This window comes from Leptinotarsa decemlineata, unplaced genomic scaffold (genome assembly GCF_025532065.1).
Source record: "Leptinotarsa decemlineata unplaced genomic scaffold, Ldec_3_MD MMD2_tig00026294_RagTag_RagTag, whole genome shotgun sequence".
In the NCBI taxonomy this organism is placed as follows: Eukaryota; Metazoa; Arthropoda; class Insecta; order Coleoptera; family Chrysomelidae; genus Leptinotarsa; species Leptinotarsa decemlineata.
The window spans coordinates 7,317,882-7,336,243 of record NW_027412674.1 but is presented as its reverse complement, the minus strand read 5'-3'; the positions used below and the strand labels follow the sequence as shown (position 1 = coordinate 7,336,243).

Sequence of the window (18,362 nt, the reverse complement as noted above, 5' to 3'; positions counted from 1 at the left end):
TTGATTTTTTGGAATACTGGCTTTTACAGTTTATTACCCAGTTAGGATTATCCGCTGCCCAATAGCGACAATTCTGTGATGACACTACTCCATTTGTAGTGAGAGTGGCTTATATTTTTTAGTAAATTTCTATTGTTTAAATATTCCCCTTGGGCTCATACACAATATTCCAGGCGTCTTGCTTCGTCGCCTTCTTGAAGTGCGTGTAAAAATTTTGGCTTGAAAGGTTTAATATTCTTCGCCTCGAGACATCTCCGAATAGTTTCTCGTGGAATATTCAAATCTAAAGTGGCATTCCTCATACTGGCATTAGGATTATTTCCGAAATAATCTAAAATGATTTGATCATTCCTGTCATTCCTGTTTCGTCTTTGTACAGGATTATTTTATTTTTCAATAAAAAAATCACTAATAAAAAATCCCGATTTTCGACAAAGAAAAAATATCGTAGTATGCCCTGAAACTTTAATAAACATTTCAAATTTTGTCCCAAGGTAGACCCTTCAGTACCTGACATTTCAGAAAAACATCATCAAAATCGGTTTACAACTTCAAATTTTAGGGGGGTGTTTCCATTAAAATTGGTTCACACTGTATGCATTTTAATGAAGCAATAAATTCTATTCCATTCCATTCCATTCCATTCCATTCCATTCCATTCCATTCCATTCCATTCCATTCCATTCCATTCCATTCCATTCCATTCCATTCCATTCCATTCCATTCCATTCCATTCCATTCCATTCCATTCCATTCCATTCCATTCCATTCCATTCCATTCCATTCCATTCCATTCCATTCCATTCCATTCCATTCCATTCCATTCCATTCCATTCCATTCCATTCCATTCCATTCCATTCCATTCCATTCCATTCCATTCCATTCCATTCCATTCCATTCCATTCCATTCCATTCCATTCCATTCCATTCCATTCCATTCCATTCCATTCCATTCCATTCCATTCCATTCCATTCCATTCCATTCCATTCCATTCCATTCCATTCCATTCCATTCCATTCCATTCCATTCCATTCCATTCCATTCCATTCCATTCCATTCCATTCCATTCCATTCCATTCCATTCTATTCTATTCTATTCTATTCTATTCTATTCTATTCTATTCTATTCCATTCTATTCTATTCTATATCAGAAATACGCGACGGACTGTGGCTGCTCATCCTTCTGAGGTTCAATACTCGTCAAAGTTCACTGGAGAACTGCGTTTATGTAGAATAAACTTCCTAAGAACGTTTTTCAGAATGGATTTGATCTCCAGCGATTCAAATCCAATGTGAATCGCACAGGCACCGCTTTTACAGCACCTTAAGGATTTTTCTGTAGTGTTTATGTTTCGTGCTTGAAAAAGGGAGGGCTACTTTGAAGGGGACAAAATAGAAATTGATGAATAAATAAATATTTTTTGAGAAAACTGAAAATATTTCGTTGCGCTCTGAGTCTATCAACCTAACAAGTTTTTCATAAGTTATTATTCGTCTCAAAACCTGTGGGAATTGATATTAGGTAGAAGATTGCTAGAAAGATTGAGGATCTGCCAGCTCCGAAATTGTATAACAGTATTATCATTTTTTCCATCTCACCACACCGACTACGAGCATTTGAAATCGAGCACGAGCCCGGATGGGATTTATAGTATGGAGTAGGACCATCATGGTTCGATACCGCAGCTTGACTTGGTGCACAGCCCAGACTACTACACCTGTACCTGTATATGAATGCATCAGGCAGGTGCGAATGCCGACTTCTTGTTGCCGCTTCGGAGAGGGCTGCATCGCCATGACTATAAAAATTCTCGCTTGCGGTCGTACATATCGATTCGTAACAGTTCCTGTCTTCTTGTTTTCATTTTGGATTAAGTGAATCGTATTGATTTATCGCGCACTGATTCACCATCACAATCAATTTGCCTCTTCGAATTAGGTACCTGGACAATTTTTTAGTTTTATAATCAGTAATAATACACACATCGGAAAAGTCTAGGGATATTTTTATAACATACTAAATATCATAAAAATAAATGCATGAGGTCGTTTAATTTCGATTAAATTGGTACACTCGACCACCCTGTAGATTTCTATGGGTTGAACAAAGCCTGCAAAAACGGTAACTAATCTTTTATCAAGTTTTTTTACAAACTGTAGGTTTTCGGCTTAAATGAATAATCTGAAAGTGTCGAGTTTGTACATTCTATGCAGTTCTTGCTCAGCAATTAAACTGGAAATATTGTGCTTTAACATGGAACGCCATCACTTACCATTGGCTGAGATGAATAGAGCTGTAGGGCTTCTTCAAGGTGGCATGCGACAAAATGATGTAGCTCTTCGTTTGGGAGTCTCCCAAAGTGTTATCAGTCGATTGTGGCGGCGTTTCCGTGAAACTGGCAGTCCAGCCGAACAACATCCAGGGCGAGGACGCGCTACAACTGCAGTTCAAGACCGATTTTTGGTCTTAACCGCAAGAAGACAACCGATAATCACAGCACCTGAGTTGGTTAACGTGTTGCAGCAGACGCACCAGGTAACCATTGGTCGTGATACTGTCAGAAATCGACTGATGAAGCAGATCTCCACAACAGAAGGCCACTTAGATGCCCACCTTTGTCGAGAGGCAATCGCGGTAGAAGATTAGAGTGGTGTCAAGAACATCAAAACTGGGATGCAAAAGATTGGGTCACAGTTTTGTTTACAAACGAATCCAGATTTGGATTTCATCCAGATTCTCGTCGAGTAAGACTGTGGAGACGACCTGGAAATAATGAACGTTTGAGACACGTCCAGGAAGTCCACACATACAGAGGTGGTACAGTAATGCTATGGGGCGGAATCATGATCGGCGGCAGAACCGATCTCGTTTTTCCAAATCGCTCCCTCACAGCTCGACAGTACTTCGACACCATTCTACTACCTATCGTCCGTCCGTTTGCTGGGGCTGTTGGTGAAAACTTCCACCTAATGCACGATAATGCTCGTCCACATGTCGCGCGTCTAGTGACTGACTGGCTCACCAACGAAGGAGTTGATGTATTGCCATGGCCAGCACAATCACCGGACCTGAATCCCATCGAGCATGTGTGGGACATGCTTTAACGAAGAATTACTCCGCATATGGGGAACATTCACACAACGTTTCAATTGAGAGAGCTTTTAATCGCTGAATGGGCAAATGTACCTCAACAAGACATTGACAATCTCATTTTGTCGATGCACGATAGATGTAGGGCCGTAATAAACCAGCGTGGAGGCCATACTTTGTACTGATTCCAATTTTTTTTGTATTATGATTTTTTTCGGGGTGCCAAAAAAGAGCCATATTTTTTTTAGTTTTGCTTATATGCGCACTCAGTATTTTTGACCATTTAATAAATTTTGTTGTAAGTTACATTCGTTTAATAATCACCCGTCAACTTTTTTTTCCCTAAAGCGATCTAAAAAAAAATTATTGATATTTTAAAAATATCCCTAGACTTTTCCGATGTGTGTACTTAGAATAAGTACTTCGTATAGTCGTGCTACATGTCAACAACTTGTTGCACAACAGTTTGAATAGTCTATCCGCGAAAAGGGAGGATTATTCTGTCAGTCAGTTTGGTACATATCAAAACGAACCATTGTACAAGATGGATTGCAAAGGTCGTAGGCTAACACACAGATGCCGCTACTAGTATTAAATTCATATGATTTTCAGTTAACCCTAACCTTTAAAGGACACGTGTACAAATTTCACAGCTTTCGGAATATTAGTTTGTGTGATAGACCATTTTTGAGTGAAGCAACTTTCATTCGTTTGAAGAAAATGGACAGAAATGTAACGAGTACAAAGAATCAAACTAGACTAAAGCTTTCTAAAGCTTTTGATTCGGTGGACAGGAACATTCTTTTTAAAAAATTATATAATATCGATATAAGAGGATGTCTCCTAAGCTATATCAATTCCTACATGGAAAATAGGAAACTAATTGTAAAATGTAACGAATTCCAATCGGACATGCATGACGTAACTCTCGGTGTTCCACAAGGCTCTATGTTAGGCGCACTACTATTTTTAAAGGAATGTTAATGATTTACCAAATCATATTCTATATGGTGCCACCACTCTGTATGCTGACGATACCACTGTTACTGTGTCGGGTGATACTGAGGAGGAACTTTACCACAAAACTCAGGTGACGCTTGACGAAGTATATGCGTGGTGTCAAAGAAATGAACTTATTTCAAAACATGGGAAAACGGTTTTTATGAATTTTTACGTTAGGAGACCATTAACATTCGGCTGTAATTTTGTTTTATCTGAAACAACTAAGTTCCTTGGCACCTTGGCAAGTTAACATGGGAACCACACATTGACCACATCTGCAAGCAGCTTAATAAAGCTTATTTTGCCATTTTACAGCTTAAAGACACAATTGCCAAACAGGGTCTTTTTAGTGTGTACTATGCTTTAGCTTATTCACATATTTCATTGAATAGTATATTAACCTGGGGACGATCGAGTCATTTACAGCGCGTCTTTGTTGCTCAGACAAGATTACTGAGACTAATTTTGAATATAAATCGCTTAGATAGCTGTAAAGAAATTTTTATATAAATAATAATATCACCTAGTACTTATACCTAGTATTTACATCTATAAATGTCTAGTGAACGCGAAAACTAATATACTTTCCTTTAATACTTCTGCGGAAAGGCACATGTACGATACACGACATAAAAAATTATTGTCGATACCTGGGCATAAAACAGCTGCATTTAAAAATTCTCTATACAATAACTGTATCATTTTATTTAACTGTGTTCTTTTGCCTATCAAAGAAATGAAGTTATCTTCATGTAAAAATGAAATAAAAAAATATTTGATGCTGAATGCTTTTTATAGTATAGATGAGTTTATAAGTAGAAATAAATGACCTGTCGAAGTGAACATAGAAGAAATGAGGAATCTAAATTATTTCCTCATTGTGTAAACTTTTTGTGCGGTGTAAATATTTTGTTTTGTCCCAAATATACATTTGTGAATTTGACAGGTATAAGTTATATTATACAATCATATTTTTAAAATATTTTTATGTGTAAAAATGTGATCAATCAGTTTTTAATCTGTCTATTTATTTTGTTACATGACTCTATAGTATTTTAGTGACATGCCAAATGTACACTATTGTATCAAATATTGGTAAATACATATTCTATTATATTCTATTCTAGACAATATAGTATCCAGTTCATTGAAGATAATTCACGGTGTTCCACAATGCTCAGTTTTAGGTCCTCTTTTATTTATATAATATTCCTCAAACTCTGTAAACGTAGTTAAATACTATACGTATAAACCTATACGCCGATGATACACAAATACAACTTTCATTCCACCCATAGAACATGAATACAGCAATGCAGATACTAAATGAAGACATAGCCTCATCGATTTCTACCTCTGCGCAGCATTGTCTTCAAATCAATCCTCGTAAAAGTTCAGTTTTGGTCTTTGGGGCTAAGAGAGAACTGAACGACTGATCGGGATGGGTTTAATTGCCCTTTCTCGAACACGGGGGAGTTATAATCAACTTCGATATTAGTGGACTGGATTCCTTGTAGGTTGCTGGCTTTGAATAAATTGACGCTGAATCAGTTCGTTAACTAAATATATTTACAATCCTTAGCAGCTACCATCTCACAAAATCGTAGGACATACAAGTAACATTGGGCGTTGGCAAAATGCTTCTCATAAGATAGTCTGTGTTTAAATTACTTACAAAACGTTTCCTTCTTCAAGACACACTATGCACAATGTACCACTAATATATGCAAATTCACCTTCATTTACTTATTAACTTGGAAAAAATACAAACGCCGAAATTATTCGAGCGTCGTGGATAAATTGAAAAATGAAGAGACTAAATCTCAGTAGGAGAAAGAAAAGTCAGTTAGGTTTCACTACCTCGGAGGACAATCTCGGAATGCGTTGTACCTCTCTCGGTTCTTTTTTGGGAATTTTTAATCGCCACATGTCGACCGATAAGGGAAAGGGGCGATGTTTCTGGAATTCTGGGAATTCGTTGAAGGAACCTAAAGGTTTACAGATGTAGGAGTTGGAAAGCAATAAATGAATTGACAGAGCGCGTTCAGGGATGGATTAAGCACAATTTAAGTTGGAACTGAATAACTAATAAAGGATCAGAAGAAGCTTGTTGGAAACTGTGTTTCCAACAACGACTTTCAATTAACTGTAGACAAGGATGTGGTTGCACCGACTGAACATGCAAAAAATTTAGGTATCATTCTTGATTCAAACTTGAAATTCAAACATCACATCAATAAATGTATCAGTATTGGCTATATGAACATCAAACAAATTTATACCAACAGACAATGTCTCAACAAAAAAGTAAAAACCATACTCTGTAAATCTTTTATATAATCCAGATTCAATTTTGGAAGCGCATTATATGGGCCATGCATTGATTATGAAGATAAACGAACAATTCAGGTTGTCTACATCAATTGTCTACGTCTAATACACGATACACGGCATCAAACGTGGCCAACATATATCACATAAACTCAAAGATACCAACTGGCTCATCATTACATCCTGCTTGTCTATATAATAAAATTATCACTGAAAAAGCTCCCAAATATTTATACAAGAAATTGTCATACCGTTCAGATGTTCACAATATCAACATTCGTTACAGGGGAACACTAACATCCCCTATACACCGTACAGAATTATTTAAAAAATATTTTTCATACAGATCACACAGGTGTACAACTCAATCTCTTATGAATTTAAACTGATGTCTTTGAAAAAATTTGTCAAAAAGAATGGTGGTTCATAACATTACCACCTTCTTTTTCTGACCTTTTATATTTATGTCTAATATACTATTTCGTATATATATACTATACTATTATATAATTAGTACATTCATTCACCAATTTGTAATTAGTTTTGGATATTTTTCTCTGTTTTTTTTCTTCCTATTTTTCTTTTTTGCATTATATATGTATATATTTGTGTATATGTATAATGTATACATGTGTATATACGTATATATAGTATATCTTTTTTTTTGCTTAAGATGAAAAACAGAGGTTGCATTTTTTGATGCAACCAACTAATCTTCAGCCTTTCCCGTTTCATTAAATGTTCACACTTATTTATTGTTTCATTCTGGGAATAAAGCGCTGGTCAGGCCATCCCCCGAAGCCCCGATACATTCGGGAGGGCGCGCCAGCATTATCAACCAACTTACCCCACACCGTGGGGGCTGAGCAAGCGCAGGGCACATGATTATTATTACTAAGTTTGTGTATTAATAAAGCATTGCTTTTTGGCGGAAAAAATACTATTGGAGCCAGGGCTTGGCTTGATAAACATTATTCGAACTTTGCACCAAAAAAATCAACCTTTGAGAAGTGGTTTGCTGAGTTCAAACTAAGTGAAATGAGCACCAAGGACGGTGCACTCTGTGGCCTTCCCAAAGAGAATGTTATCGAGGAAAGCGTCAAAATAGTCCACAAAATAATTTTGGATGACCGCAAAGTGAAGTTGATCGCGATAGCTGAAACTCTGAAGATATCAAAGGAACGTGTTAACATATCGTGCATGAATATTTGAGTATGCGAAAGCTCTGTTCAAAGTGGGAACCGCGCGAGATCAGAATCGACCAAAAGCATTAACGAATTGATGATTCTGAGTAGTGTTTCAAGCTGTTCCATCATAAAAAACCCAAATTTATGCATCGATATGTGACAATGGATAAAACATGGCTCCATCATTTTACATCAGAATCAAAACGATCGTCATCTGAGTGGACTGCACTTGGTGAAACTACTCCAAAGTGTGCAAAAACGCAACAGTCGGCTGGCCAGGTTATGGTATAATATAATATGGTATAATTTGAAGGACAAAATCGCGGAAAAACGACCACATTTGAAGAAAGAGAAGTGCTGTTTGATCAAGACAATGCACCATGTCACTAATTAATATAAACGAGGACAAAATTGCATGAATTCGAATCACTTCCGCATCCGCCGTATTCTTCAGATCTGGCCCCCAGCAACTTTATCCTGTTCTCAGACCTCAAGACAATGCTCGTTGGAAATAAAATTAACGCCGATGAAGAGGTATAGTTCAAGTAAACGAAATAGTGCAACCTACCTTGCGAAAGTTCCCCTTCAATAATATAGTTAGGGAGCTGAATATTTTCCTTATTCAACAATCATTTCTGATTATATATGAATCACAACAACTGAAAATATATATATATATATATATATATATATATATATATATATATATATATATATATATATATATATATATATATATATATATATATATATATATATATATATATATATGTCCATCGATCATTTTGAGGATAGTATAAGTATAAATATACCGGTATAACTTTTCTCAAATTAACCACTTCTTACCGAAAAACGTTATAATTATACAGATATATGTTTTCTCAAAATACACTGTATAAAACATTTCAATGAATACTCATATACCAGTCATTTAGAGAAATGCAACTGTATAAATATACAATGTTTTGAATAACCATTATATGCACATTTCAAATATTTTTTTGTGATATGAAGGCTTAATTTTTATTTTCACTTTCCTTTTCTCTATTGGTGCTGGATGGAGCCTGTAAAGTCATCAGGATTTGATTCCCTTTCTCTATTTTACCGGCGACGTGAGAAAGCAGGAATTGGATCATTTCTTTCTAAGGCATCTGTTCGAGTGGCAGATGAATTACCATCGATTTAATCCTGATGTAGCAAAATATTACAATATTTGTCATGCAATTCTCAGCTCCGAGTGAGGCGAATATCGTCCGAAAAAAGACGAAAAACGAATGAAATATCGAGATCCTCTCTTCGAACTCTTGAGGCTCTATCCATACCACTCTGGTAAAATGGTTGGAATAATTGGTGAAATGAAGCCCTCTCTACTCTTAAACCTTGAAATCATACCGGCTTGCCACAATATGGCAGTAAAAATATGGTTGGACAAATGCTGATGGCTGTCCTTCTTGGCTCATTACGGTTACTCAGGGCCCAAGATTCTCGGACCCAATGATTAATTATCTCACGTTGTGGGGAGTGGTCATTGGTTAATGATGTCGGCGCGCCCTCAGAAAGTATCGGAGAAAGAACCGAATGAGCAACACCTTTTTGTTTATATATAATAATGATAATAATAATAATTACGGGTGCTGTATTATGATCTTTGTCACTTTTACGGTATTGGAACTAGTCATTTCTCGCCCTTAGGCAAACACCAGTCAATAGCCTAATATTCCCCTTATTGAAAATCAAAATAAGTCGATATTCTTTGTTAAGGTTTCAGCTCTTGATAAAACGAATATTGTCTGGAAAGAAAAGGGGAAACAGATGAAATATCGAGATTTATTTGTCGAACTCCGCAAACTTCACCCACACCACTCTGTTGAAATGGTTGTTCTGATCATAGGAGTTCTTGATGGAATAATGCCATTTCTACTCTAGAATTTCAAGATCATACCGGCTTGCCTTAAAACGGCAGATATATGGGCCGCACAAATATAGGGGCTATCATTCTTGGTTCGCTTCTGCTTCTCAGGGCACACGATTCTCGGAGCCAATGATCACTTACCTCACGGTGTGGGGAGTTCTCATTGGTTGATAATGCTGGCGCGCCTTCCGAATGGGACGGAAGTTCGAGCACAGGGCTTGAGCCTCAACCATTTTACGTTAAAATAATAATAATATGAAAATCAAAAATATTTTGAAACTATCTCAAGCGAGACACTGGCATTCAATAGTCCCAGAAGCTACAATGTCCATTTGGAGTAGCTTTTTTTTCAGGATCATCACGTCCCAGGTATCCAACAGCTCGTTCAAATACTCCAATTGTTAACCTCCGTTCATCTATCTCATGATAGTCATTAATATAGTTAGGTTCGTTCAAAATTTCATACGTCCGCAAATTGTAAAAACCCTCGATAACATTTTAATAATGAAATGCATACAAAAACAAACAAAAATGACATTTTACTAGATTTTCTCGTTGAAATAATTTTCTCGATGACGTCACATCTGTCAAATATTGAAATAATTTCAGAAATATCTCTAATAAATGTTTCAAAAAAATAAGTAGCTCAAATTTAAAGAATGCCTTCTTCCTCATCTGAGATTTTCTCTTTAAAAATTTCTCCGAAATCGACATCATATGTGAATTATCTAGATTACTCACGATTTTTTCGAATATGAGTAGCTAACTCAAGTGATAATTCTGAACATCCGTGGTTATATATGAAGCACGATTTTCTGGGCTGCGTTCATAAACTTAAGGGTACGATTATCTTACTCCGAATCATTCATAAACTTATTTTAGGTTAAGTACTCAGAGTATTAGTTATCAACGTGTTTTCTAATCACGTGGTTATACTTTGCTTATTCGCCGGAAGTGAGTAAATTAACAGAATCCCTCAAAACTGGCGAAACATACGTCAAAATATCTACCAATTAGTGTTTCTAATTGGCGGGAAGTTTCCCATAGGACGGACACCTTATAGAAGTAAACACAAGTGAGTTCACTCTCCGCTATATTTGTGTCGAAATTCCCCACCTTGAATTTTATGCGTGGTTGACCTACAGCGCAACCGACTGAATCTGTTGTGGTAGTTCCAAAAAATCCCTGTAAACCTTTGAGAGTAGAGACAAATGATTATAGAACTCTAGCCACTCCAGAAGGCAACAGCTTGGGCTCTGTGCGTGGATATCTTTTGAGAAAATGTACCACACTGAATGAAACACATGTATATAGTTATTTCAAGTCATATAGAAATACATAAGCCAAACAATTTGGAAGTTTATATATGCCTCCAGATTCATTTTTACAAAGTATAATTTATCTAGAGACAAAATTTCTTAATCACTTCAACAATTCATGTTCCAATGATTTCATAGGCAACCAGCTCAAAACAATGTTTTCAAAAATCAACATTTCTCACCCTTGTAATAATTTTCCTTTGGATTATTTATTTTCTCTTTTCACAAGGGTAAGAATTTATTATACTTTGAAATTTGCCAATAGAAATTTGAAAACAAATGTTGAAAAAAAAAATTCAAAAAATCATCATTCTGAAAAACCTTTAGATTAGATCAGCATAAGTTTTTGACCTAAATTGTATAATCTTACTATACAAAATATACGTTTATTTCGACACCTTGTCTTATTTTTTATCAATTCCTAAACAGTCCATAATCATGTGAGACATTTATTAGGAACTCCTCGTAGCAATGATGAAGTCAGATCATGGTCACATATTCTTTTATCGAACCCCGTGCAGAGGTGCACGATAGCTCTTGGCCGACACCCTCCTGTCCCGCCACACGCCAGCAAAAAATGAAATCTGAACCCGACATATTAAAGAAGCCGACCGAAAGTGAATTTATTTGTGTTTACTTCTATACGGTGGTATGGGATATTTTAATATTGTTGGACGAGTCAATTGTCGAAATAATTCAGTACTTACTGGAACAAAAAAACGGAATGTGCGCAGCTTTTTCACATACTTTCATATTTACATGAAACACTTCATACAAATAGGATTTTTCATAATTTTTTGTAGTTTTATTCAGACCAACGTTAAAATATCCAAATAATATAAAGGGGTGGTAAATGGTTTCGGCGTTGGCGAGAAGAGTCACTGAATGGCGGCTCGCAAGTAAGCCAGTTCTTCAGACAACTCAATTCGGCAAAGGCAATCACTTTGATTGTCAATGAAACAATTGATGAATAGCACAGTGTAACAAAAGCACTGGTAACGGAAAAGGAACAAAACTTTACTAACAATAATTAAAACAAGAAGTTTTCAACGCTCTTCTCACACTCTCTGTCATCTGGCGGAAATCAGAAATCAGGGCTCTGATGTCTAATGGAAGTGACTAGATCCCGGTGGGTAGTCGTTGGAATTGACTAGGATGTCACGTTACATTAGGTACTAAATTATAAAAAATATGAAATGAATCACATTTAATTCAAATGAGCTGGAAAAAGTTAAATTGTAAGTGCTGTAGTTGCCAAAAAAATATAAATTATTCTTATAATGTTTTGAATCATTTGAAACCTAAATCTAATTGGGATATTTTATAAACTTCACAAACTCTTGTTTTGAATATCGTGAATAAATAATGCAATAGTCAAGTGAAATTTATAATAAAACATGTTCGACAGCCGAAAATATTAATTATTGGTGAAAAGAATGTGCTCGAAATGAAGGCTAGAGGTTTTCGATCGATTGACAATGTTATGAAAGATACTTATACCTATATGCTCTCTGCAATTCCATGGATAAAATAGGTAGCCCAATCAATGAGGTAGTTTATAATCATAGGTACATTTTTTTGTATCAAGATGGAGTAGTAGAAAGCCAAAAACTTTCTGTCCCAAAAAAAAACAATAATGATATTCTTGAAAATATAATAACTTCGAACTCAGCCTCAGGTTTTTAAGTCCCTCATAATATTAATAATATTTCGGTGATCAATTTCCACTTTAATTTGAACGTTCGTACTAGTGGTAACAATGAATTATTCTTATGATTTATTAAAATTAAATGTTTAATGAATCATTACTTCATTTTGAATCTGTATATCATTTCATTTATAACCAACCTTTCGACTAGCTTACTTTCAATAACTTTTATGATTATTCAAAATACGCCACGTTAGTGTTGACGTCACATGTTATGAAAGGTTATGGTCCTTTATCTAAACAAAGCATTCTGTCATCTGAGTTTGTTAGTCTTATAGAGATTTTAGTGTTTTTTAAGAGGAAATTTAAGGTATGTATTAATCTGTAATATAGAGTACACAATCATTTTGTACAAATTTTAACTAAACTGAACCATACCATTTCAAATAATTGATTAATGATCATTCTTAATGATAGATCTAAACCAAGAGCATTTCAAATCTAAACTTTTCTGATTTGAATTTGTTTATATTTTGAATGTATTGTGCAACGAAATCAATAATAATTGATATTAAATATTTTTTTTACAGACAATGGTACAGTGTTGGGCACCCGACTGCAAGCATTATAATGTTCGAGGAACATTAGCTTTCCCAAGGATTCAAAAACTAGAAACTGCTGGATTAAGTTAACAAGGTTAGTAGTTAGGCTTGAAATGATTATATATTATTTTTTTAACTTGGCTAACAATCTAAAATTTACCATAGACGAACTATACAACCAGGCCCTGGTGCATTTTTGTGCAGTTGCCACTTTGTTGATGGAAACAAAAATAATGGACCCACATTGTTTTCACACAATACTGGAAAACAATTTAAGTTTTCTTCTCCAGAAAAGAGAACAAGAAAAAGGAAGGTTGGACATGGAAGAAACTTCTGAAAATCCTATGTAAGTATTGCCAATAATCAATTTCAAATGTTTTCTTAGAATGTTGTTATTTTAGATATGAAACGGAACTGACTGATCCACAACCGTCCACCTCAAAAGAAACCATACCCCCAGGACCTATGTCTGCAGAAATTGTTGCTGAAAATTATTTTCTCAAGCAAGGTCTGCAGCAAGCATCAGATAAAGTGACCCATTTATCAGAACATTTTTTTTTTGAATACATAAGGGGCAACAACAAATTGATACTATTGTATACAGGCATACCTACAGAAAAAAAATATTTATGTCCTCCTTCAATTTATTAAAAAACATAGAAATAAATTGGTATTATAGTTGGAAAGTACAAAAATTGAACAAAGTGGATCAGTTAAACAAGTAAGTTAGATCAGTAGATCAGTTAGATCAGTAAGACAAAATTTTCCCCATGAGGATTTAGCCGTTCGATTTAATGGGTCACGGTCATCAGTATCGAATGTGGTAACAACATGGCTTCATGTGTTACATGAAATTATTTTCAAACAAATGATGTCAAAAATTCCACCGAGAAGAAAAAATAAACTTTGTTTGCCAAATTGTTTTAGCAGTTTCATGAATTGTAGAATCATTTTATATTGTACCGAAGTGTATACATGTATACTAACATTTAGTTCATACAACCATAGAAACACATGCATGGGTTTGATAGGTGTAGCTCGAAATGGAGTAGTTACTTATGTGTCATGCCTATATCCAGGATCAACATCAGACAAGAAGATAGTGAAAGATTGTGAAATCTTAGATCAATTTGAAGCAGGCGATTTAGTGTTGGCAGACAAAGGTTTTTTGATCAAAGACATTATGCCTGCAGGAGTTCATATTAATATTCCTCCATTTTTCACGACATTTCAGTTTACCCCAGAACAAGTGAGACAAACAGAATGTATTGCAAGAGTGAGAATACATGTGGAAAGAGCTATTTGAAGAATGAAAATCTATATTTTAAAATTTATTCCCAATTCACAATTACCGCATGCTGATGCTGTTTTTCAGGTTATAGGTGCTTTGACCAATTTACAATATCCTTTAATCAAGGAGGTAGAACAGTATTTTACCGAGAGTGAGACAAAATCTTAGTTTCATGTATTATTACCTAATTATAAGCATCTATCAATTATATTATGAATAATATTTAGATTTTTTTCAATCTTTTGTTCTAAAGTCAACATAAAATAATGCAATATACTGAATTATTAGTATGATTTCGTATAATATACAGTTATTTTACTTATAGAAAATGATGTATACATATACAAAATATATGAAATAAAACAAACTGATTACAAAATATAAATATTTTATTCCAAATTAATTTGAAATGTGTGGTAGAAATTGTCTTAAATAAAAAGTCTTCAATATTCCCAGATTTCCTTCCCATTCATCATTTCTTGAAATCCTCTCAATTATACAATCGTTTGGGATCCATATAACAAGATAGCACATATTTTCATTCACCTTGATGATACCCTCGTCATAATAGATAATATATGATTTGTCATTTGACAATGCTTTTTTCAAATCATTCTCTTTGCGATACTTGAAAGGGCACTTCACTTCAATCAGGCACTTCTCACTTACATATCCATCAGGACTTGTATCCAAAAAACCACATTCATCTAGATGAAATCCTGCAGATTCAACAATAAGTCCAGTAGTTTGTTAGAATTTATCTACACCACATTTTTCATTATCCCTGCCCCACTGAATTGCCTGCACACCACTTAAATCATATCCCTCCAGTAAACTTTTAAACAATGATTTTGGATATTTATTTCTTCTACAAGCAGACAAAACAACACCAAATTCACTGCTTGTTATCCTGTGCTTACTTGCAATCAACCAGTTTTCATTGTTCCCCTGTCCTATTGTTAGTTGGTGTACCGACTGTACTATGGCCTTGGTTACACCACATTTCTCAATAAAAAATGCTTCTTTATTCAAGGCATTTGCATATTCTTCCGAAAAGATAATATCTTCAATGCTTGGGATGAGGAGAATCTTTTCTGAAGGAGTAGACATTAGCCACCAAGAAAATCCAGTAGGATTTGAATCTCCCAATTCTTTCTTGAATAGATCAAGTTCGTTCTCATTTGCTGGTGTTTGAACAGCTATGTAATTTGTTCTTTTAGGCTGGAAGATGTCTTTTATCTTCGTAATGACATCAACTTCATCTTGTATGTTTGGTTTGTTCCACACACATGCCTTATCAGTTACACTGATGTTATGATGAGAATATATGCAAAGGTGGTGACATGCAGCTAGACCTCTTGGACAAGAGCATTTACTGTCTACTATGCCATCATCAAAATCAATTGAGATCTGAAATACAAATTTTTGATAATCATTCAAAGTTTTACCATCTATTTAATATCAAGGACATACCTCCACTGTATAGTTTCTCATACTTGCTCTAACTTCGCCTTTCAATAAAGCTGGTACAACGTCACTATCAAAACAACATTCCCACTTTCGTAAGAATTTTCACCTCTGCAGCTGTGATGAATCATTTTTGAAAAATTCTGCCATCACAGAAAATGATATAACATGCTTGGATGCCACTGTAAAAAAGGAATAAATTAGAAATGGTAGGTATTTCAATTTTGATCAAACATGATAGGTATTCTAACATTTTCTTTTCATTGAAAAGATGTGTAAATAGGTATAAAATTATTGCACATGTGTTGAAACCTATTATACTTCAAATATTAGTAAATAATTAGGTATACCTTTAAATTTATTTACAAAAACCAAAAACAGTATCTAATCATCTTAATAAGTTTGTTTGATATCATGACATAACCTATATGAAAATGAAAAACAAAGGATTATGTGAACATCTATTAAAATATAATGAAAGTTTGTGGATTATTCATAAATATAGATTGTATTACTTACTTTTTTGATAGTTTTAATGCTAACAAAGTCTCAAATATTCCAAAATACGTATGACTTCAATAGCTAAACAATGGTAATAAATCTTTGTTTAGATAAAGGACCATAACCTTCCCTAACATATGACGCCACAATAACGTATCGTATTATGTACTTCGACTGAACCATGAACCAGTACATAGTCTTAAAAAATTGTTTGAATGACTGATTCATTTTCGAAGATACCGCTTTCCCAGCCATAAATTTCGATTTGTAATATTCAGATCTTTTGAGAAGCTATTCATTTTACGTAAAATAAGCACTAACGTAACACGCTTTCTTTTCGACACTGATACGTTTAACATTACACGTTTCGTTCACGAATCATATTTTTTGTAACAAAAAAATGTATTGTGAACAAAAGGTGTTTTGTACAACTGATCAGAAGGAAAGTACACAAAGATATTAGACTGGCTCACCGAAGAATATTTATTTTGACTAGACATTATGAAGATGTGACTTTTGTTTAAACTGAAATTACATTGAAACAACTATTATTTGCATGTTATCTCCACGGTTTCTTATGAAAAAAAATCAATTTTATCCTACAATTCAACAGAATTACAAATATAGATGTCGCCCACTCCGTGATTATTTCCAATCATAGATAACTAAAAATTGTTTTTTGTTTTGAAACCAAAGTAGTGAGATTAGGAGGGAAATTTGAATTGTGACCCACAGCCATCTCAAAGTATTCATTTTTCATACTCATAAAAAGCTATTTGTCAATATTATTCTATGGGGTAGGTGTGAAGTTATTCATTGAAATTGAATGTTTTTATTATACGTTGACAGTGAATGGTTCTAACTGGTTCGATTCAATAATAAAACAGTAAAAGCTGACTCTCCATATGTACTTTTTTATATTCTTTATAATCAACTTGATCAGTGAAGACGACTATGTGAAGTTGATGCTATAGGTTTTCCCTGCAGCCTAAAAGAAAATGCATCTGCAGAAATACGACACCCTGGATTACATACTTGCTTTTGCTAATTGAGTACTTAGTGGGCACTAATAAAATCAACTATATCTTACTTAATCAACTGAAATCATGTTTTAGAGCTCTTAATAGCTTGTATGTCTATTTATAATGCAACACTTCCTACTTAGACTTTAGGTAAGTTAGAAACCATTATTACCACTATCATGACTAAAATGCCTATATCCTCACAGCCAAATCAAATTATTTTTTTTATATTTTTACAAAAGCATATTTTGGGTCCAAATTCATTTTTGATTTACATAAATTCTGTTTCAAAATTATTGTTTAAAGGAAATATTAAGTTTTACGTGGATGACACATTATTTTTCTAGTGATACTAAAGAAGCTAACAATAACATGATTAATGACATTATATTGCTAACCTCTTGGTTACATTATCATAAATTAGGTTTGAATTATGAAAAGTCTTCTTTAATGTTGATAACTAAGAACAAAATCACAAAGAGAATTTGGCTTTTAACAACAAAATGATTAAACTAATTTATTGTTACTGAAATTATGAAACAAAAATGAAAAATTATTAAATTATTGACAAAATACAAAATTTTTAGGACTATACATTGATGAAAGTCTCTGTTGGAATACTCATATTGAGATGTTTGGTATATTAAAATCTACAATATTTAACTTCAATTTGGGGAACAGCTTTCATCAATAATAAATTCTCTCAAGAGAATATTCAAATTACCATATCTTGAACCCATGTGAAATTTATATATGCCATGTGATCTTTTAGATATTCAGTCCATTTTTCAATTGAAAATTTGTGGTTTCATTCATTCTGTTAGAAAAAATCACAAACATTCGAATTTGGATTCACTGCTTTTAGACTTGCAACATATGCCAGTACCCATAAAATAGTAATTCAGAGCCATACAAAAAGTGAATTTCTCACAAATATACAAAGTATAATTAAAATTATCGCTTATTTCAATGATTAAAAATTCATC

General features: G+C 34.1%; 1 protein-coding gene and 1 long non-coding RNA gene across 3 annotated transcripts; one reads left to right on the top strand and one right to left on the bottom strand.

Moving 5' to 3' along the window:
• The first annotated feature begins 8,417 nt into the window (after positions 1-8,417).
• On the top strand, positions 8,418-16,708 carry LOC141484825 (uncharacterized). Its single transcript, XR_012466824.1, has 4 exons — positions 8,418-12,863; positions 13,084-13,189; positions 13,261-13,441; positions 13,497-16,708. It is a non-coding gene; the product is annotated as an uncharacterized lncRNA (long non-coding RNA).
• LOC141484824 (uncharacterized) lies at positions 14,758-16,778 on the bottom strand. 2 transcript variants are annotated; one of them, XM_074180264.1, is made up of 3 exons: positions 16,373-16,778; positions 15,860-16,035; positions 14,758-15,796 (listed from the first exon to the last, which is right to left on the bottom strand). In XM_074180264.1, exons 2-3 carry the CDS (start codon positions 15,878-15,880, stop codon positions 15,137-15,139), a joined length of 681 nt encoding a protein of 226 aa, XP_074036365.1. In that variant the 5' UTR covers positions 15,881-16,035; positions 16,373-16,778; the 3' UTR covers positions 14,758-15,136. The 2 variants fall into 2 exon arrangements, with proteins under 2 accessions (XP_074036365.1, XP_074036366.1); XM_074180265.1 differs by lacking the exon at positions 16,373-16,778 and adding an exon at positions 16,204-16,295.
• Positions 16,779-18,362: the final 1,584 nt, after the last annotated feature.

What these genes read in the sequence shown, in the direction of transcription:
- LOC141484824 (XM_074180264.1), bottom strand. Translation starts at nt 15,880, where the DNA reads ATGAGAAACTATACAGTGGAG. An exon ending in TGAGAAACTATACAGTGGAG is followed by an intron (nt 15,797 to 15,859) that starts GTATGTCCTTGA and finishes TTTGTATTTCAG; the next exon opens with ATCTCAATTGATTTTGATGA.